General features: G+C 45.4%; 2 protein-coding genes across 2 annotated transcripts in view; both read left to right on the top strand.

The window, feature by feature from the left end:
- LOC140280090 (uncharacterized) lies at positions 1-3,910 on the top strand. Its single transcript, XM_072375360.1, has 2 exons — positions 1-1,098; positions 1,209-3,910. Exons 1-2 carry the CDS (start codon positions 387-389, stop codon positions 2,153-2,155), a joined length of 1,659 nt encoding a protein of 552 aa, XP_072231461.1. The 5' UTR covers positions 1-386; the 3' UTR covers positions 2,156-3,910.
- Positions 3,911-6,810: 2,900 nt separating this feature from the next.
- The window catches only part of ltbp3 (latent transforming growth factor beta binding protein 3), a 38,958-nt gene continuing 25,197 nt past the window's right edge, over positions 6,811-20,571 (top strand). Inside the window, exon 1 of the mRNA XM_072374429.1 lies at positions 6,811-7,433. Coding sequence (XP_072230530.1) covers positions 7,196-7,433 — 238 coding nt within the window. The 5' untranslated portion in view covers positions 6,811-7,195. The remainder of the gene's footprint in view (positions 7,434-20,571) is intronic.

Raw genomic sequence — 20,571 nt, 5'->3', positions numbered from 1 at the left:
GCGACAGGCCTCTGCGTATACTGTGCAGCTCTGCAAAGGCGGCTGGAAATGGGTGAGTCGCGGCAATAAAGTCGTTGAATAATACATCAGAGGCTTAATTAACGCAGGTCCAGAACACCGACTGGTTCCTCGTGCAGCATTTGCAGGAACACGTTTTTGACCGAGTGGCATCGTTGGTGTTCAGCAGGCTGATGTTGGCGAGCGGAGCCAGGCCCAGCAGAGAGTCGCAGCTCACTGTGACCGCTCTGTTTTTATCAGCAGCGCTGCTGTGGCAGTAAGTCCCACTTCTCACGCTGCAGAAACGCTTCCTCCAGACGGTTTACTGCGGCACAATAAATATCAGCGTTAGCTAACCGCATCACAGCGCGCAAAATACAGCTTCAGCAATGACTTCCAGACGAACTGGCTACGCAGGCAGCATGGACTCCGCTTCATCTAACAGTGGCAGCGGGGCAGTCCACAGTGGAAACCGGAAACAGAGCATAATCAACATTCCCGACAGGATTGAGTCCTGTTACGATCGCAAAGCGGACAAAGCTGGATACGGAGCGTCGCAGGGCAGCATGACGGTAACGTCGCTCAAATCGCGTCTGGCTCCCACCATTCAGACTGCCATGTCCGCTGCAGTGGACACCCTGCTCGGCGAAGTGGTGCTGGTGCTCAACGAGACTCAGCAGGAGCTGCTGAATAAGGAGCAGGAGAACGAGAGACTCAAAGTGCGGCTGGAGGTGTCCGAGAGGGAGCTAAAGACTTTGCAGGAGTGTCTGTGCAGCGCTCAGAAGCTCATAGACCAGCTCCAGGTGTCCTACACGGGTCCTCAGGCTGTCAGTCAGTCTGTTTTCGCCCCCTCGCTGACTTCTATGGCCTCAATGGCTTCCGGCTTGGACCGAAATCACCAGAACCCCAGAAATGTGAATGGATCAGGCGTGGATTTGGGTCTGGGCGGCTCTGTGGAGGAATCTCTTCATGGTTTTGAACCAAGAGACGATTATAAAATGTGCCAGCTGTCAATCCAACCAGATGGTTCTGTGACTAACCACGCTCTGGACTCCTTTGCATCCAACGCGTCTCATATGTGCTCTGATTCCAGCAGACCAGGTAATAAGCTCAGAGAAACACATTCCTGAATAAGTTAATGTCCCACTTCAACATCTACATTACTTTCTGTGTTTTAATACTATGAGTGAACCGTCTGTCTGTGTCTTAAGATGAGAGGCAGCCTCAAGGACCAGGTGGAGCTTCCAGATTCGAGGTCAAAGAGGAGCAGGGACAGGCTTCGGTCTCCGGTCAGCCCAGCAGGAAGGAACCTGGGTTACGTAATGACAGCCAGGATGGAGAAAGATCTTCCCATAACGTGGCAGACATTGGTTTTGGACAGTGTGGAGGGGAAGGAAGCTCCCAGCGTTCCTTCTCTCACCCGCTGCGTCACCAGAGAGCCGTGCAGCAGGCTGGACTTGATGCACAGAAACCTCTGCAGAGGACTTCAGGGGCAGGCAGAGGAGACACCGTTTCCCCGGGCCGAGCGGATGACTCTGCGGGGCCGTCTGTCCCCGACACGGCGGGCGAGCCCCCCCCTCCAGACCGGCCTCACCACTGCTTGGAGTGCGGAAAGACTTTCCGGCTCATCTCCAGCTTGAAGAAGCACATCCGCATCCACACGGGAGAGAAGCCCTACCCGTGTGGAGTCTGCGGCCGGCGCTTCCGCGAGTCCGGGGCGCTGAAGACGCACCTGCGCATCCACACCGGTGAGAAGCCCTACTCCTGCTCCGAGTGTGGGAACTGCTTCCGCCACCTGGACGGTTTGCGCAAACACCGGCGCACGCACACGGGAGAGAAGCCCTACGTGTGCGCCATCTGTGGGAAGCGCCTGAGCCGCCTGCAGCACCTCAAACACCACCAGCTCATCCACACCGGGGAGAGGCCGTGCTGCTGCCCCTTCTGCAACCGCACCTTCAAAGAGCCCGCGGCGCTGCGCAAACACGTGCGCACGCACCGCGAGGAAGGCGGCCACATGGGCATTGGCCCCAGCGACGAAACGGACCCAGACGCCATGGACGACATCAACAACCTGCATCCTGCGGCCCCGTCTCCTCAGATGAGGTTTGGGGAGTGGGGGGCTGAGGAGGAGGACGGCTCGGTGGTGAACTGCGTGTAGAGCATCAGGAAAGTGGCTGATTTGAACCCCAGTTTAGTTTCTGAGGCTCTTAAACGATCCACTCCACATTCTTTAGCAGCACTTATTCATCCTCTGGACATTTCTCCAGAAGCAGAAACGGCGGTTCTCTGAGTTCCAGGTGTGCATCGGAGGTGAAGCTCATGCTTCCTGTGGGAGATGAACCAACTGACTCCTTATTATTGTTTTCCTTGTCAAGTCAAAGCAGCTTTTTACATTTAAAACGACAGAAATTGACCCAAAGTGCGTCCGATCTGGGGAAATAAAGAAGTCGAACAACACTTTTAAAGGTGTAATTCATTTAAAAACAACGACGTCACTAATCTAAGGTTTAATAACCGGATGTTTAAAGCGAGAATGAATAAAATCTGCTTTAAACAAAGTTTTAATTAGTCAAGAAAGAGGGACGTTTGTTCCGATGACGTCTGATGGAGCAGATGTGTTTATTTCAGTCTTACCTTCATTCCTTTGAGGGAAATGACTTCTCAGACGGCCTTTAATGTCATCGGACAGCTAAATGTTTAAGGATAAAGCTTTAACATCTTCTGCCGGTGCTTTCACGATACTTTTCTTAAACCGTCTAAATCAGCTGTGGGTCGTTTGCTTTTCTTGGACAGATGGATAACAGCTGGAAACGCCTAAAAAGAAGTGTCTTATTTACACACAGCCATGTTGGTTAAGCTTATTGTAGCTTGTTATTTTCTGACCCTTAAACCTGCTCTGTAGTCTGCTTCTTACAGTCTGTGCTCATTTTTAAACGATCCATAAAGCTGTTAAAGCCTCTTTGTTTGCTGATGTCACCGAGCATCACTGTAATGCTCTGTTTCAAAGTTGATGAAATGTGTGACTCATACGCCAGAAGAAGCACTCATTAAACCACACCTGAAGCTCAAGCTTTGGCCCCATTTGCGCTGCTGTGTGAGAGAGCGTCGCTCTCCAGCCAGCAGCTCGTGTGCCTCCTCCTGCTCCGCCTTATCTCATCCTTTCACTCATCCGTCACACGGCGGTAATGCTATCAAGCTCAAGTTATCTAAAACAAGGACTTCCTGCTTTAAAAACACCAACACACGCACGTGTTTGTTCACCAAAACAAGAAAGATTAGCATGCGCCCGAATAAAGAAGCGTTTCTGCCATCTGATTAGCGTCCATCTTGATTCCAGCTGTTTTGTTTGCATCTTTTAAAGCTGCTGCTGCTGCTTTCCTTTTCCAGACTGGCATCGTTGTTGCTGGCCTGCTGCATGTGAATAGCACACTGACCGTGTCATTTCTGTATATAAGAATGTAGTTTTAGCTATTTTATTTTATTTAAAGGAGGCTGTCGTGTGAGGAGCTTCACACAGTGTAGATGTATATAACCCTGTGACATTTCTTCCTCATGTTAAGCTGTTGCTGCCTGCCTCTGCAGACGTTGTTCCTCTCAAACTGTCCGCCGCTACTTTTCACCTATACTGAAATATCCATGTAACTACTTCTGTATGTGTACATTTACATCCTTCTAACAGTCACTCAAACTTATACGCTGTGTATATCCTGGAAACAGTTTGCCAAAGTACCTTTTTCCCCAGAGACTTTCTCCGTATTTGCCGTACTGCATGTAGGTTCAAACAAAAATGGCATTACAGGTTAGGAGGTTTGTTTAATGTGAAATGACTTTACTTTCTTATGTTTCTGTGTTCCACATGTAATCACACCCATCCTGTTACCTACTGTAGACGTTACTATATTAAAGGGCCTGTTTACACTTCCGGTCTCTGTGTGATTGGTTGTTTGTTTCCACCTGGGGTGTAAAAGCTGTTCTGACCACGTCAGAAAAGAGCTGTCAGTGTGACGGTGTGAGCTCGTCTGAGTGCAGGACATCCGGATTCTGCCTTGGAGGACAGTTTTTTCCCCTCCACCTGAAGCATTGCCCCAGAGGCGTGTTCACGCTTAAAAATGGATCCCAAATAACACGCTGCGGCCGCTCTGTTCGTGCACGCAAACTACTATTTCCGGTGGCTTTTGGTGTCGTTGCAGAAGCTTAACGTATGGCTGGATAAGAGTCCCAGGCAGTGCATGTAGAATGCGGCGTGTTAAAATGATTATACACAGCGTGCACTACTGCTATTTCTTGCGGGACTTTATACTTTTTCCTGAATGCAGATTTGAACCCTGACACACTTTAAAAAATGAAGTTTTCTACCAGTGCAGGAGTTGAGGCGGAGGTTGTGTTTGCTGTCACGTTAAAGCTTATAAAAGGCATCCACTGGCAGAACTTTGGATATGTATTTACATTTCATATCCAGCCATCTTATGGCCGTTTGACATCTTAATTTTATCCTCGTGGTGGTCCTAAAGGATCATGAAAATCCCACGAATTCGCCCTTCTGCAGACGACCCTCAAAGTCATGACTGAAGCTGAAATGCTGATCTCTTAAGAATATGCAGCCGGTGTTTTTGTAGATTCAAATAATTGCAGTCTTGGCAAAAAGTGGGGGGGGGGGCGGGCATGGGAAAACAAACACACCTAAACACAGAGAAAAGATCAACGGATGACACACAAAGCTGCTTAAAGCTTTTGTCACTGTGGTGGAAGGAGGATCCAGCCGGAGCCCCGGTGGACACCTCTTAAATCTGAGGGCCAGCGGCCCATCAGAACCGGTTCTGAGAGGAAAACTGCAGCCAGCGGCCCATCGGAACCGGCTCTGAGAGGAAAACTGCAGCCAGTGGCTGTGGAAGCTCTGAGAGGAGAGCGCGGTCCCGCAAATAAACGCTGTGCGATCATTATTGTTGCATTGCAACTTTTACTTGAGTAAAAGTTTGAACTTCTGCCCTGTAGCAGCACCAGTTACCCAGAGCTGTCTTTATTTTTAGGTTTTGCTGCTCGGTCCTTTTTTCTTTTCTGTTTTTCTCATTATCGCGCGCGTCATTACGTAAGATTAAGGTCTCGGTTTTCATCAGCGAAGTATTTATATTGTACCAACAAACACTCAGGGATGGCTTTTGTATGACCTACAATGTGTTTACAGTTCTGTGTGCGTGCGTGTGCGTGTGTGTGTGTCTTGGCAGCCGCTGATGCGGCGATGGCGAGCAGCGCCGGCAGAGAAATGTGAGAGCGGCCTGTGAACTCTCTGCAGGCCCATGCAGTCATATCCTCAGCGCCGGAAAGTAAACACTCTCACTTTTTGCTGAGGAAGTGACTCAACTTTCATTCTGTCTTTTTCTCTTTGTTGCTCTTTCGCTTTCAGCCCACGTGACCCCAGACTCTGACTCTTACTCGTCACTTTTTTAATACTTGTCCCAGACGAGAGTCACAGCTGAGCAGGTCGCCCGGATGACGTCAGGCGTTAAAGCAGCTTCAGCTCTGCAGACAGCGTGGTGTCACGTTCACTGTCTGACTTTTATCGGCTTCGATGAGAGGATGCGGCACCGTGTTTGGTGTCATGTGGTCTCACGGGACAGTCTTGCAGTGTTTGGCGACCAAGAAGGTTCTTTCATGTCCTCACTGTGCCTCTTTTTCCAAGCGCCCAACTCGCCTCCCTGTGCATGTCTGCGTCTGTGTTCTGGGTGAAATGTCTGGGCTGTACCTGGCTCTCACCCAGTGTCAGTAGGGACAGATTAGAGCTCCCACAACCCTGAACGGGATGAAGAAAGATGGATGTCTGCAGAGAGAGATAAACTTAAAGAAGCATATAGATGCGCAACGATTTAGATGAAGAGATGCTAAGTTAAAACAAAAGGATTTAATACAGGAACAAAAGGACACGCAAAGAGAGGAAACAACACGAGATGTAAATGAAAAAGAGGAAAACAAATTCAAAGACAACAATAAAAGGCATCGAAACAATGGAAAATGGCCCCAAAGACACAGAAAATTAGACAGAACGTGACTATGTGAACAGAAACCCAAACAAGGGGGCAGAAAACTACAGAGACAGAACAATTTCATAAAGACTAAAACCATGTACACAGAAACAGAAAGACATCAAAGCAACAAAGCGATGAAAAAAACAAAGAACAGGCAGAAAATGGCTATTAAAGACCCCGTCTCTGCCCGCCTGTGCGACCATGACACATTTTCAGACTTTAGACCTTTACATTGTACTTATTTTTCTCCAGATTTCACATATTATATAATTTATGTGGATTAAAACCCTAATCTAAACCCTTGGATTGAACTTCACGTATTAACATGGCTTCAATAAGCTGATTTTAAATCTGATTGATGAGTTTAACGGTGATTCCAAGACTAAAATGTGTCATTTTAATATATTTTATTTGTGTATATATCCTTAACCTTTATTTATCCAATAAAAGCGCCTGAAACACTGCTTGTTTCCATTCTCAATAATGTTTCAGGGTGTCAGAGTCAAGAAGAAGATTAGTTTTTTTATCCTTTAGCTCGGCCACATTCGTCATATCTCAGCAGACAGACACAAAGGTGAATCAAGTCGTACATTACAGGCCCCTGACAGTTTTTGTGTGTCGGAGTGACACACACAGCTGTGCAGCTGTGATTTGCAGAGTGGGGTCTGTGCGGGGGCAGCAGAGCCGGGGAGGGGGCGCAGGGAGGAATGACCAACAAGGAAACCACTCTCAGCTTTGCTCCTGCACCGCCTGGCTGGCCTGCAGCCAGGTTTCTTTAGAGAGGGTTGGCTCACACCCCTTCTCCTCTCCTCCCTTCTTTCTCTCCCAAACCCACATACGCACCACTCTCTCCAACTCTCCAAAGCAACAGGCGAGAAGAAGGAAGAGAAGAGCGACTAAAGCGAGGACAACGAGAAACTTCCAAAGATGCCAAACGTGGCGCTTTCGCAGGCGGATCATTCGGGCACGCGAAGGAAGTGAATATATTTTTCCTGAAGGAGAAAAGTTGAGGGTGGACGCGCTTTTTTCCCCCTTTTTTTCCTCTTTTTTGTCCACCGTATGAGACGTCAAAGCTATCTCTCGGTTAACAAAGCAGGCGCCTTTGAGCTGGAGCTGAAGCCCCCAGCTTGTGATTTAATGTCCTCGGATCTCTGCAGAGGGCAGTGAAGGATGCCAGGATGCCCTCTCTGATCTCCCATCTGCTTGTCATCTGGCTCAGCGTCCACAGGCTGGTGTGGTGCGCGGAGCGCTCCTCCACACGGGAGCGCTTCAAGGTGGTCATCGCTCCTCTCATCTGCAAGCGGATCTGCCTGAAGGGACAGTGCCAGGATAAGTGCGAGCAGGGCAACAACACCACGCTGATCGCGGAGAACGGGCAGGCGGCCGACACGCTCATCGGACCGGGCTTCAGGGTCGGTGAGTGACGGAAGCTGAAACAATGCAGTTTATTTATGAGGCGATATGAATAGGCCGCTGCGATCAGTGCTGCCCTGACCTCTGAGGTTTATAGGTGGTGGAGGGGCGAGGGAGGCCTGTTTGTTTGCTCATAAAATGACTCTTTGTGGACAGTGAAATTGCTAATTACAGCATTGCCAGTCCATAAAATGCTTCATTACGCAGGATGACAAACTCAGGCAGCCAATTTTTAATGTTACTACAAGACTGTGGTGGAAAATGATCAGCTACACAGTAGGTGGAGGGCTCCACTCGTGCTGCACTACAGGGAAACTGAGTTTTAGCAGCTTAGTATCTGCAGAAAAGTAAAATGTGGGGTTCAGTGAGACCTTTCAGCCTCTACTGGAGCTTACAAAACATGGGCATGAGCTTCCATTGGAGTAAATTGTAAGATAAGTGTGAAAGACTAAAGTTAGGTTTAGAAGAAAATTAAAAAAAGTATATTAAAATGGATCTGACAGAGTAATGTTTAATAAAAAACATTTATCTCCTTATCTACTGAGTGATTATCATCAGGGCTGCCTCAAAAAAAAAAAGTTCCTTTTAAAGATGGAGTTGGAGATTGAATCAAGATCTTTTGATGAGATCTGAATGATTCTTAAAATCAGAGGTAATACTCAGCTCTATTTATCGTTAGGCACACGATAGCCTGTACGTCCAGCTCCATCAGGTTCAGCCATGACTCCATGAAAAGTCCTTTTCTTCTTTCTGACGTAATCCAGCTTGATGCTGTGATATTCACAGTAAACCCAATAAGATTTTACTACTTTAACAAGGTGTAAAATCTGCGAAATAATAGGTGCTTAAGATGAGGTGAGGTGGGGTTTACCCTCTGCTATACTGCTGGAAAATAGTCCAGTGTTGCACTTTAATCAGAAAGGCATGGCTCATTACGTAACTCATAAATGTACTCCTAAGATCTATACTTTCCCCCTCTTACTCCAGTGTCTGGTTGGCACAACTGGAGCCTTTTCAGTGCTGTATCAGATCAGCTGTGGTGAGACATGGAGCCTTGCAGTCTATGTTAGTATCCGGCCCAGAAATGGACATGACTGATCCTCTTAGCCTTTGCCCAGAGCAGAGAATGAGATTGTTGATAAGAAGCAAACTCAAGTCCTTTTTACTTTATATTAATTTGTTGTAATGAAGCATTGGTTGCTGCCATATTGGTAATAAAAACAAAAGGAAGCACGAGCCAGTAGGGACATTAGCTGTTATCATATTTCAGCAGACACACACTGGCTCCAGATCTACCTTCCATTCATTCCTCAAACTCCCATCTTTCCCTCCTTAAACCCCACATTTTCCCTCCAATTTCTATGATTTTGTCCAACGTTTTACAGCCCCTTGTGTTCGAATTTTAAAGAGAGAAGAAACCGCCTTTAAAAAGTCAGCAGGACTTAATTGTGGTGCTTCTTTGCAGTTTTTCCCAGAAAAGTTGTAGTTTTGAACGTAAGCAGCCTGGATTTGTTTCTTTTTCTCTGAATCCTGCTTTTATAGCGCCGCGACAGTGTTCTTCCTCTCTGACACAGCGTAGAGTCAGAGCTGGCTCAGACTCCAGTATTCCCTCTTTTCTCTTAATTTCCATGTGGTGCGTCATGTTTTGGAACTTCTGGGTCAAATCATTCAAGAGAGGCATATTAGATTCCTGGAATACCTCACACTGCCTCACATTTGGCCTTAATAATGAAAGCTGCCATGCGTTCGTTCACCTGCCTCCTGGATTTCACAGAAAGTCTGAAAAGGTCTTCACTGAGGGTTTGACTTCAGCCTGGGCAGGAGATGTGTGTTGTTCGTAGTGAGCGCTGGAATGTGGTGTGGACAAGTGGAAATTTCTCCCTCCCGTGTTAAAACAGCCAATGCTATAACAGCAACAATGAGGACTTTTCCATATTTGAGCAGTTGTGATGTCAGCGTGCAGCGAGTCTGAGGCTCAGAATGAACAAACCCAACTAAACTTTTCCTCTACAGGAATACATTTGCTCTTTTATGACCGGTGCCTCACAATGTATGAGGAATGTCGAAGTCAGATCGGTGAAGAAGCAGGTCGAGGACCGTGAAACATTCAAGTTTTACTTGTGAACCGGTTCTGGGATATCAGCCAGCAGAGCGCGTCTACCATAGCTCTGAAAGGAACAAAGAAGTATAGATTATTCTTCACCTCTGGTGGATAAATAGGTGCGAGAAAGTGAGTGAAAACACGAGGACAGCAAACTCAGGTTCTTGGTTTAAACAGCTGGAGGACATATCAGTGTTGGCAGAGGTTTTCGCTTCCATGGAGGAATGTTTTGAATTTTTACAAACTGAGAAAAGCCAGAAAAAAAATCACATTTACAACTTTAAACAGTTAATGTTGGAGGCTTGGCTCCATGGATGGTAATGTACGTTTGCAGCCTTCCAGAGTTAAATGTTACCATTGTTATGTTGTATCATCTAAATGTTTCTCAGTGCACTTCCTCCTCATCACACAGCAACACAAAGGCTATATTTAATGTCAAAGCATGATATTTTCCTGTATGAAAGTTATCATCGTGTCAGGACTCAACTGAACAGTGAGGGACGAAGTTCATTTCTAAAAAAGGGAGAAACGAAGCAATCAAATCACATGAAGTGCTGTCTTAGAATGACCCAAAGCCGAACCAGTCAGCTGGAGGATGCCAAAATGGTTCATGGAGCCGCGGGAGTCAGATGATGATTCACAGTTCATGTTCTCACCAGATTAAAAATATCTGATCTCTTACTTGATAAATTTAACCTGACCATCACTGTAACTTCATTTCAGATATTTCAGATATGCACCGGTCATGTTTCCACGTGTCGTTCATGGATTTCCTCCCGGGCTTGTTAGCAGGCAGGCGAAAGTCGACCTTTTTCCACAGAATTCACATTGTATCCAGTTAGCCGATTAAAGGGCTCTGCGGGGGTGGAGTCTGAGGCATATTCCTCTTTTTATATAGAACAGCACTCTGAAGGAGGCACAAAAAGGGGGGATGAAGAAATTGTATTTGACTTATTGGTTGTTTTTAAAGCACAAAATGTGTGTATGCGGAACACATTGCACGTTTTTTCCTGTTTATTGGCAGATAAATGTTTCCCTGACTCCTGAAAACTCCAACAACCAACTTGCTGTTGTGACTGTTCGAAACAAGAAGTGTTTTTCCTGCAAGAATTTAGTCCAAGTCTATTTTTCTCCTGCCGTTGCTGCACCCAGAGGCATCCCATACATCAGCCTTACCGCCGGCAGCTGCTCGCCGCCCCCTGTGAGCGTCGCCTCTTCTCTTCATCTCAGTGGCATCTCGTCTTTATTCGGGCACCAGACATCCAAGCAGCGTTTCACAAGAAGTGGTGTTATCATATTCAGGCCTGGGCTTGTCTCACCCTAAAATGGGCATCATGACAAGTGGAAATTGCTATTCCGTGATTTCCCTTGTGGTTTTGTATTTAGAGTAAAGTGACAGTAGTAGCCCTGTGGTTTGTTTTGGTTTTTGCTCGGCATGGGTCAGAGGTCCATGGGAGCCAGAGAATGAGGAAAAGTCAGTTAAATACAGTAGACGAGGTTCTGCTTTCTCTCTAAGTAGGGAGGTGAGTTTATTTTACCTTTCAAAGCCCTCTGCTCTTCCCCACGCACTCCTCTTTCTCTCATGCCAAACTTTGGAGAAGGCGGTCTAACACAGGCAACCAAAAACCTGCAGCACTCCGGGCTTTTGCCACAGGTTGGACTGAACTCTGAGGTGAAGCTTGGCACAACTTCTCAAAGACACACGTAGACTCAGGCACATTCATTTGCAGCTTATTAATCCTGAACGGCTTCTTATCCGAGGCAAAATGTCGATCGTGAAAGGTTTGCGGCCTGAACAGTTTTGATAAACATGGCTGCACATTCTGTCACCTCTCCCCGTCTATTTATGCTTGTTGAGAGGGCAACGCAGGAGGTTATTTGAGGGCTTGTACTCTCATGAATCTTTTAACACGGTTACACAAGGAGGATCACTGAAGAACCACACACACACACACACACACACACACAATGTCCAGGCTGTAACAATCACTACGGACTTCTTTTGATTTTCTTTTTGCTGCTGCCACTGAAAGAATGCTGGTTGTTAAAAGGGTTAAATCCACAGCCAGCTCTCTCTGTTTCTACTTTTGTCGGGATTGTTCTACCCCATTTGTTCACAGCCTAAATCCACATAATCTCAGCAGGAATTTCCCATGAAATTAGACTCTCGCATGTCATCAATTTCTCTGGAAAAACCCCCAAAACAAACATTTCTGCTGTGCAAGTTGAAAAGTAGCATCACATTAAAATTAAGTTTGGGTAACAAAGCAGCAATCAGAGGCTTTCTTTTTGCTCTCGTCACCGGGGAACAGTTTGTGTGTTTGCATGCGAGTGTGCGCCAGAGCAGTGTGCTGCACTCAACTCAAACAAACAACCCTCTTTACCATCTTTAACACTCTCCTCCCATTTGCGTAGCAAGGGAGAGAAACGCAGCAGTTATTTAAAGCCACTCAGAGGAATGCGAGCGCTTGGGACTGCACCCACGGCACGGCGTGCAGGACCCTGAAGCTGTAGCGATTAGCTCGGGTAAACAGAAAAACACGGGCCCTGCCAGCGCGGCCTGCTGCTGTGGCTGAGCAGCCTACAGACATTACCTGCCACGCGCTCCACTGCTGACAATCCTGCGGGGCAGGTATCTGACATAATCTCTGCAGAGCACTGTCAGCACTGCTCTACCTGCCTGCCCTCTGGTCCCTGTAGCCGAGGCCTCTAGATTGTCATTATATGACATCATCCACACCGGTGCCAAGATTCTGTCTGGCTCTCTTTTCATAAACATGTCTGCCAGAGAGGAGGTACAGATAAGTGCTGGATTCACCCGTGAGCTTTGAAAACACATTTCATATTCCCATGATATGTTAAAGATGTAGATAACTGTTACTCAGATCCGTCCGGATCTTAATGATGGCTGCCTCAACCTCTCAGAAGGAGGCTTCTTGACGTCTTGTTTCTCTCATGTTAACAAGCTGTTGTTGTATGTCGACAGTGAGAAATAATGAGCGCCTCAGGTGACAGTGCCAGACTCTGGCAAAGGGCAGCCCCGTTGTTTGGATAGCAGAAGCCAAGGGGGTTTCTGGGGGTTGACGGAGCTAGCAAAGTTCTGGCGGGGGGTTGGGGATGTTTTCAAAAGCCACTGATTAAGTCATTTACTTCAGCGTCTCGCTCAGCTGCAGTCCGACCTCATATGTGGCTTCTCACAGGCCATGTGGTCTGTGGCGTCACAGTCCCAGTTGAGGGTGGGTGTATTTGGGGACGCGGTTTCCTGCTTTGGAGCTGATGATGAAGGGAAGCCCGTAATGTGATGGTAACCTTTCTCCTGTTCTCTTTTTAAACTGGCAGCCATGTGTTTACTCTTTATGGGACCCATCGTTGGCCCGTTGAGGCTCTCGCGGGTCATTTGAGTGGAACGACACGTCGATGAGGAATATTCATGTAAATGCTTTTCATAAGGACTGTGAAAAGCTCCCAGTGCCGTACCCACTGAGAGTTAACATCTGTTACTGAAGCTCTGTGCAGCTTTTAGCTGCTTGCAGGTTATTATTTTGGTTTCTCGTTGACCGTAAGTTGAACCTCACCATTTTCATATACAGTGCTGGTCAGAGTTACTGGAATTGTAAGCATTGTAAGGGTGTAGATATCTTTAGAAATAACTGGTTATACACCATCAGATTATTTCTATAAACTGTCTGAAGTCATTGAGCAACAAAAACATGGCTCAGGTGAGGAGATGGCATCATAAAAACATCAAGCATTGTATGAGCAACAATTTCTTTAGTCATTCTAAAACAGTCCATCTTTTCCCTTTCAGCCATTATTTTATGCTGTTGGATGCAGGCTTGTCATGATGAAACTTAAATAAATACAGGGAGCATAACTAGAAATATGTTTACCTGCTTTAACCTGCTCGTCACCTCCTGAAAAACCCAAGACCTTGAGATAAAGCCCAGTTATTGACACTGAGTGAACGATTTGCTCCCATTGTTGTAATTAATTGCTACTTTCAGTGCCTTCAACACCGGAGGCAGCAAAGCAGCTCAGTGTGCTGCTGCTGTAAATGCAGTCCAAAAGAAAGCAGACCTTTTATTCTATTCTAAGTTGTACTTATCTGGACATGATGAGAAATCATCTCGTCTCTACCAGCTCTAGAAATTAAGTAAATACATCCTCAGGTGACCAACAATACATGACATAATAAACTGTGTCATTAGCAGCAGTGCCTGAAAAACTAAGTACACCCCATGATTCTGTGTAGTTTAAACAACCTGCAGTTATCAGTTGATGTGAAACATTATCAGTGTCTCACGCCTTTGTCTTTATAACATTGCTTCAGTTCATTGACCTTTGTGCATATATAAATACTTATATACAGTCTGATGAAAAGAAAGCAGGCAATTCTTTCAAAACATGATGAAAAAATCCCCTTGTCCTGCAGCATCTTAATTCTTTGCTGCTGTGTTTGGGATCTTTGTCCTGTTGATGAGCCAGTTTCAGCCCAGCTTTAGCTGTGGGACAGATGGCCTCACATCTGACTCTAGAATACTTTGGTATCCAGAGGAGTTCATGGTGGACTCAATGACTGCAAGGTGCCCAGGTCCTGTGGCTGCAGAACCAGCCCAGATCATCAGCCCTCCACCACCGTGCTTGACAGCTGGTATGAGGTGTTTGTGCTGATATGCTGTGTTTGGTTTCCTCCAAACGTGCTGCTGTGCATTAGGACCAAACATCTCCACTTTGGTCTGGTCTGTCCAAAGGACATTGTTCCAGAAGTCTAAGCTGTGCTGCCGTGTTCTTTTTAAAGAAAAGACACTTTCTCCTGCAACCCTTTCAAACGGGTCATACTCGTTCAACTGCCATGAACTTTAACATTTAGCATGCTAACTGAGACCTGGAGAGTCTCAGATGAAGCTCTTAAGATGTTTCAGTTTTCCTGCGTCTAACCTCGGGTTCAACTTCCTTGGAAGTTCATTCTCGTGAAGATTATCGACTGTCTTTAATGTTTTCCACTTCCAATTTTTTTTCCCCAGACTGATGGGCAGCAACTGTTGCTTCTCTAAGATCATTGCTGATGTCTTTCCTCCTTGGCATCGTGTTAACACACACCTGAATGCTGCAGAGCAGCAAACTGCCTCAACTTGTGCTTTTATAGAGGTGCTCACACTGACTGATGATCGGTTAATCAAGTGCATTTAATTAGCAGCACCTGGCTGCTACTTACCCTCTTAAGTCCTATAGAAACACCAGAGGAGTACTTAGTTTTTCACTCACTGCTGCGACGTTTTGTGATAAATTTTCCTAAATATCAACACTGTGTAATTTATGAAGTATTATTGTTTATCTGAGGTTGTAAGTGTCTAAATCCAAGACCTGACAAGGACCCCGTTATGTTTCTTTTTGTAGCGTCCTGATATGTATTACCGTAGAATTAAAAGAGGGTGTTCTTTCTTTCTTTCTTACCGTGAGGTTGTTCTTATGGTTTTACAAAAACTTTGTTTGCTCTGTCCTTAGAGCGTTATACCGGAGCGACTGTGGCTCGTCTCTAAGTTTTTTCAGACATTTATCTTGGCTATTTTTGTCTTTCTTTTCATGGTGGTGCTCTCCTCGGTCTTCACTCATTCAGCCCTACTTGGTCACATGTGCAGTGAACTGGCTGAAACTGCCAATCTGGATTTCTCCTTATAAACGTCTCTGATTGGGTTCCTTCTCAGGACCACACTGTGGACGCATCCTAATCCTAATAACATTACAAAGTGCTGAAAGGAGGACCTCAAGATTATTGCTGATTGCTGTTTAGCTGTTGGAGTCATGTTTTTCTTTTAATAATGTTTCTGATGCTCTCAGACAGCCGTCGCTGGAAATAAATTAGAAAGAATCATCCCAATTTTTATGCTTCGAAATGACAATTTACAGGTTGATTCGGGTCATTAATATTAAGCCATATTTTGTTGAAGATACTCCAGTCAGGGATGCCATTCTTCTGGCTAACACAGTACCATACCAGACCATGTTTGGTGGGGCTAGTAAGAAATTTACCATGATAGCAGCAGAAAAGCTTGTGGAAATATTTGGGAATCGACACCTTAAATTAATCTAATTTAATTTGTGATAATTTCTTCCACTGAAACTTAAGGAGCCTGCGTTCGTGCCATGCATCACAATCGCATTGTTGCAGTTGGAGAATCGCTGCAATGGAAACACGACTCGTGGAGTAATCACCCATCGAGATCATGGAAACGAATGAAAGTTGGCCCAAACATTCTGGCGTCTGAATCTTGCAGACTTGCTATTTGTAGTCGTGCCAGAAGACTCTACTCAAAGAAAGGGCCAGATCGGCCATATGCATCATCTGTACTGTCGGAGATCACGGGTGCAGTAGCTTTTTACTTCAGCGAGCTGTGGTTTGTAGAACTGTAATTTGTTGTTTTTGTGCTGGGAGGGTGCGGCTGCGGCTGGAGGGACGATGTGACGAGGGAGGGGGCTGCCGATGTGTCATCCCCAGGCAGACAGACAGACAGACAGCGGTGCCTGTGGGTGGATGTGCTCTCACAGGGCACTCAAAGGACAACTTTCATGCTTTTTTTGTCTGTTTCCCTCTTTTTGCCGTCACGCACATGAACAATTCTCTGTTCAGCTTCCAAAAAAAAGTACAAGTCTGTGTGAATGTGTCATTATTTTTGACCTGTTAGCATGGTTAAACATTTGAAGAATGTTGATTCTGCCTCTATGTATTCTCATGGACATACATGGCGTCTTTTTCAGTGTTTCCTGTTAGTTCCACTGGGCTCGCTTACTTGGCAGCTGAGGAATGCACATTTTTTTTCTTAAAGGGAAAAAAGTGTCAGAAATCATTAATCCAACGTCGCATTGCTCCTTTTTTAAAGCTTTCTTGTTGCTTTGTTCCCTTTTTCCCCCCAAATATGATGACAAATCTGCGTTCCCTCTTGCCTTTTGTACTGTGAGGAGATCTAGCATTTGAAGAAACAGCTCTCATTATGTCATGAGAAACACCGATGATAAGAGCTTGAAGACAAACAGACTCCCCTTCTCCTGTCTCTTTATCCACTTCCTTTCCCTCTTCTTGTTGAATAAGTGCTATGCTGGAAGATTATATGTTTCCTCACTCTTGGAACATACCTGCATGCCAGCACTCACTTACTAAATTAGTCTTATCAGTGAAAAAGAGAAAATATTTAACTCGTTCTAGAAAGTAGCATTTATGCTGTCTTAATTCAGATTGATTGCAGTGAATAAAGTCAATCTATCAAGACTTTGTGCTCATGTAGATGATCCACAGATGCAAAAATAAGTAATTGTAAAGTCCTGGATTGTTCCCAGCTTCCCTGATTTTCTTTGACTAGAGCGGGTGGAAAATTACGTTCATAGTAGCTTAACTGTTTCACATCCACAAGTTCCACCTCCTCCAAACTTCAGGCAGCCCAGTTCATACCTCACATTCATTTAGACCACCAAATAACTCTTAGGCACGTTTGATTATTTTAATAACATGCCACCTCTAGACTCAGGAATGTGTTAGAACTGCAAAGACAAAGGTGTGGTACAAAGCAGCAATGCTGCATCCGAGACGCTCACAAGAAGAATCAGTGTGGGATTTAGGATTATAAATTTTCCTAATGAACTCCAACGTGATGATTTAATAGGAGATTGTGCTGGAGAGTGAAGTATTTATGATCTCAGCTTTTAATCTCTCTGCTCTTTTCGGTATATGATGTGGCGCAGTCAGCTAACCACAGCGGCTCTCGGGGAGACGGTACACCCTCCACTTAATGGCACACGCAGACACAAACACGCCCACTTACATGCAAGATCTGCTGAAAACATTAGCCTGTGCACTGCAGGCGTGACTCAAGCTCAAATCAGGGGCCAGAAAAGTGAAGGAGCGGTTTCACTATGTGTTATTAGAACATACAAGTCATTCAGTCCTCCTGGGGCTCTGAAGACAAACAGACACAACACAGATTATTTAAACAGAATGGTATTCAGGGTACAGTTGTGAGAAAATTGGTGTAAAGTGCAGCTGTAAATCCAGCTGTTGTTGCAAGCTATGTCTTGATGCTGAAATGTGATTATCCAGGGAGCTAATTCCCTATAATTAGAGCTTAGTTTGCCTTAATTATGATAACAATACAGTCATTCAACTGCAACATAACACTATAAACTGCTCCATGATAAAATATATTGTTCTTAAAGTGTGTCACCATTGAGGGATATTTTCCAATAGATGCAAACAGCAGCAAGCCCCATGTGGAGAGGAACAGCTAAATAAAATACACACACACAGAAAGCAGAGATGCAAGGAAAAAACAAGCTTAACTTATGAAACATATTGTTTCGTAACATCTCCAAACAAAGTTTCCCCTGTTGTTGCTTTTAAGGCACGTAAAGAGAGACTTTCAGGGTCAAACCTGTGTTTATGATTTTTATACGACGCTAAAGTTGTGAACTAGCAGGAGCTGCCATCTCATTTTCTACATATTTTCAGACTCAAGTGGGGCGGAGCTTCATCCTGGCACAAACAAGTGACCACATTTTGCCAAAACAGGCCTATTTGTCACACCAAGGCCACATAAAAATGTGATTTATGTGTGCTGGGAATAGCATCTTTCCACCGTTTCCTGTTTGAGTTGACATTTAAAATAGTGTGTCATCAGTGTGAATCTGACCCGTCACACAGATGAAAGGGATGATGATGCAATGCTCCAGATTCACTGTCAGACCTGACGTGGGCGATCAAACATCTGAGGTCTTATGTGAACGACACGTGAGGCGTCGGCGTCTTACCTGCAGTAGGCGGCGGTCAGAGCGCTCTCAGTTTGGAGACACGGGAGCTAAGCTAGCAGCTACTCACAAGTAGCACAAAATAAAGAGTCCAAATTCTACCCAAACCTCAAAGCAAGTGCTTTGTTTAGTGATTTTTATTCATCACTTTTGCATTAGACAGTTTATTTACTTTGTCACTGTTTGTTCAACTCAGGAACGTCCGTGTTGCGACACACTGGATGCACGTTAAATGCCCGACTCATCCTGATCAGCTGTGACTCAACCCGTCTAATCCCAAAATACCTTAAGACTTACCGTATTTTCAAAAGTAATGTCCCACAGTAAGCTGTCGAACAAGTCTGACAGTGAACAGCCGCCTTGCATGTGCTTTGAATTGCTTCAGATGGAGAACGTTTGCTCTCCGGTGGTCCCGTTATGTCTAGTTCTTCGCTCCCCTGTCAGAAGTCCTCACAGATCACAGATTCCTTCACATCAGTGTTATTCTCACTGTTCTCACAGGAAGTGTAGCATCTCATATCTGATCGCACCTCCAGGCAGCTTCATGCATTCAGTTATCCCAGTTTTGCTGACATGATACTGAATATAAAAGTTTAGGCTCTGCTGTTATTTACTTATTTAAACCCAACCCAAAGAAACAGGAATCAGCCCTGGACCTGCAGGACCTGTCATGGCACAACTGACCAACCCTGAGCCCAGTTTTCAGTCAGTGATGTGAAGTGTACTTTCTCTTTAATCAGCACTGTCTGTGTCACATCGCACCGGTCTTACTTTACAACTTCAAACGCTCTCATTCACAGGACCCCCCGCCCTGTCTCCACCCATGAAATGCAACCCAAAGTATGAAACACGATCCCTCCCTTTTCTTTGTGTTCATTAGAGTAGCTCAGGCTGCATCAGAGCACTCGGCCTCAGTCAGACGCTTTCACAGCCAGAAGGAGCCTCAGTCCAGACTCTGCCTGCAGTATGTCATCTTCTCCGTCTTTGTTGGTTTAGATTGTGTAATAACATTTGGAAAGAGGTGCTTTTGCTTTCTCTCCATGTCTGCAATCTCACTTTTCCACCCCCACATCTTTCCCAGTTTTCTCACACTCTTAATTCAGAACCGAGACACACTTTGAATCACGGAAACTTGTGTCAGAGGGCGTCTGACGGAGTTGAGCAGGCGGTCTTCAGTCTGTGCTGCTCACCGTCTTTTTCCTGCCATGTCTGAGCCTTCCAGCTTGACTCTGCATGTTGTTTCCTGCGCTCAGTCACTGCGGTTAAAGACCGCCGTCACATGTTGTTATAGGTAGTCAAAAGTTGCTCCAGAATGATCCATCTTTCTTTCAGTTTCAGCTAATTTCACTCGGCCAGCTGATGTTTCAGTGAGGCTCTTTCATTTTATCTGCCAGACTTTCACTGTGTGATGTCCCAGCTGTGCTTAAATTGATCTTGTCCCCTAATTATGCTGCAGCTCCGACTCTTTGGCAGTCCCCATCTGATTGCTTCCATATGTAGAAGCATGGCACATTGGAAGAAAGAGGCCCCCTCATCTCTCTTCCCCTGTCTCTCCTGGATAAAAACTGTTAGATTAAGACAAGCTGACGAAGGGGAGATGAAAAGCTTTGAGTCACCAACCAGGCTTCCATTGCTTTGTTTGATGCTCATTTAGAGGATATTTCAGGAAGGTTTAAGGTGGTTTTAGCCTCTTTTGAAGAAGCATTGATGCATATTTTGGGGGTAGAAGCAACGTTGCAACCGTGCAGATATGATAAGAAGAGTTTTGGAGTTCCTAGATGTCCCTGCTGTGTTTATTGTTTTTTCCCCTCCACGAGATAAGAGCGCGATGGTTTTTCTCAAAGTAAACGACCGCCTCTTCTGTTGAGTTCCAGCGATGGAAACATGTCTGATCCACGTTTCTTTTTTTTCAAAAACATCTATTTAAACTCGCTTTGAGGCGATCTTGATGGAAACATGTAGGAACTTTGTGGACTGAACAATAATGTACTGAATGTTTTACTAAAAAGACAAGAAAAGAGATGAAATGAAACAACACTGAGTGTACAAAAGCCTTGATCCTGATTTGTCTATTCGATGTGGTTCAGAAAAGAGGCAGAATAATCGAATACCTCCACGCCAACAACAGCCATGACTGGAGGCATCGTGTTTTCCAGTTATCCATCTGGCAAACTGTGGGATTTACACTAGGTGTGGCACAAATATCCTCTTGATCTAAAGTATAAACTGGTCAAAGTTCAGAATTAT

This window comes from Leuresthes tenuis, unplaced genomic scaffold (assembly GCF_036924035.1).
Source record: "Leuresthes tenuis unplaced genomic scaffold, fLeuTen1.0.hap1 SCAF_21, whole genome shotgun sequence".
Lineage (NCBI taxonomy): Eukaryota > Metazoa > Chordata > Actinopteri > Atheriniformes > Atherinopsidae > Leuresthes > Leuresthes tenuis.
This window is presented reverse-complemented; position numbering and strand designations above follow the sequence as displayed.

Coding starts and splice junctions, on each gene's coding strand:
- LOC140280090 (XM_072375360.1), top strand. CDS start 387: ATGACTTCCAGACGAACTGGCTACGCAGGCAGCATGGACTCCGCTTCA. Junction 1,099..1,208: donor CTCTGATTCCAGCAGACCAG/GTAATAAGCTCA, acceptor CTGTGTCTTAAG/ATGAGAGGCAGCCTCAAGGA.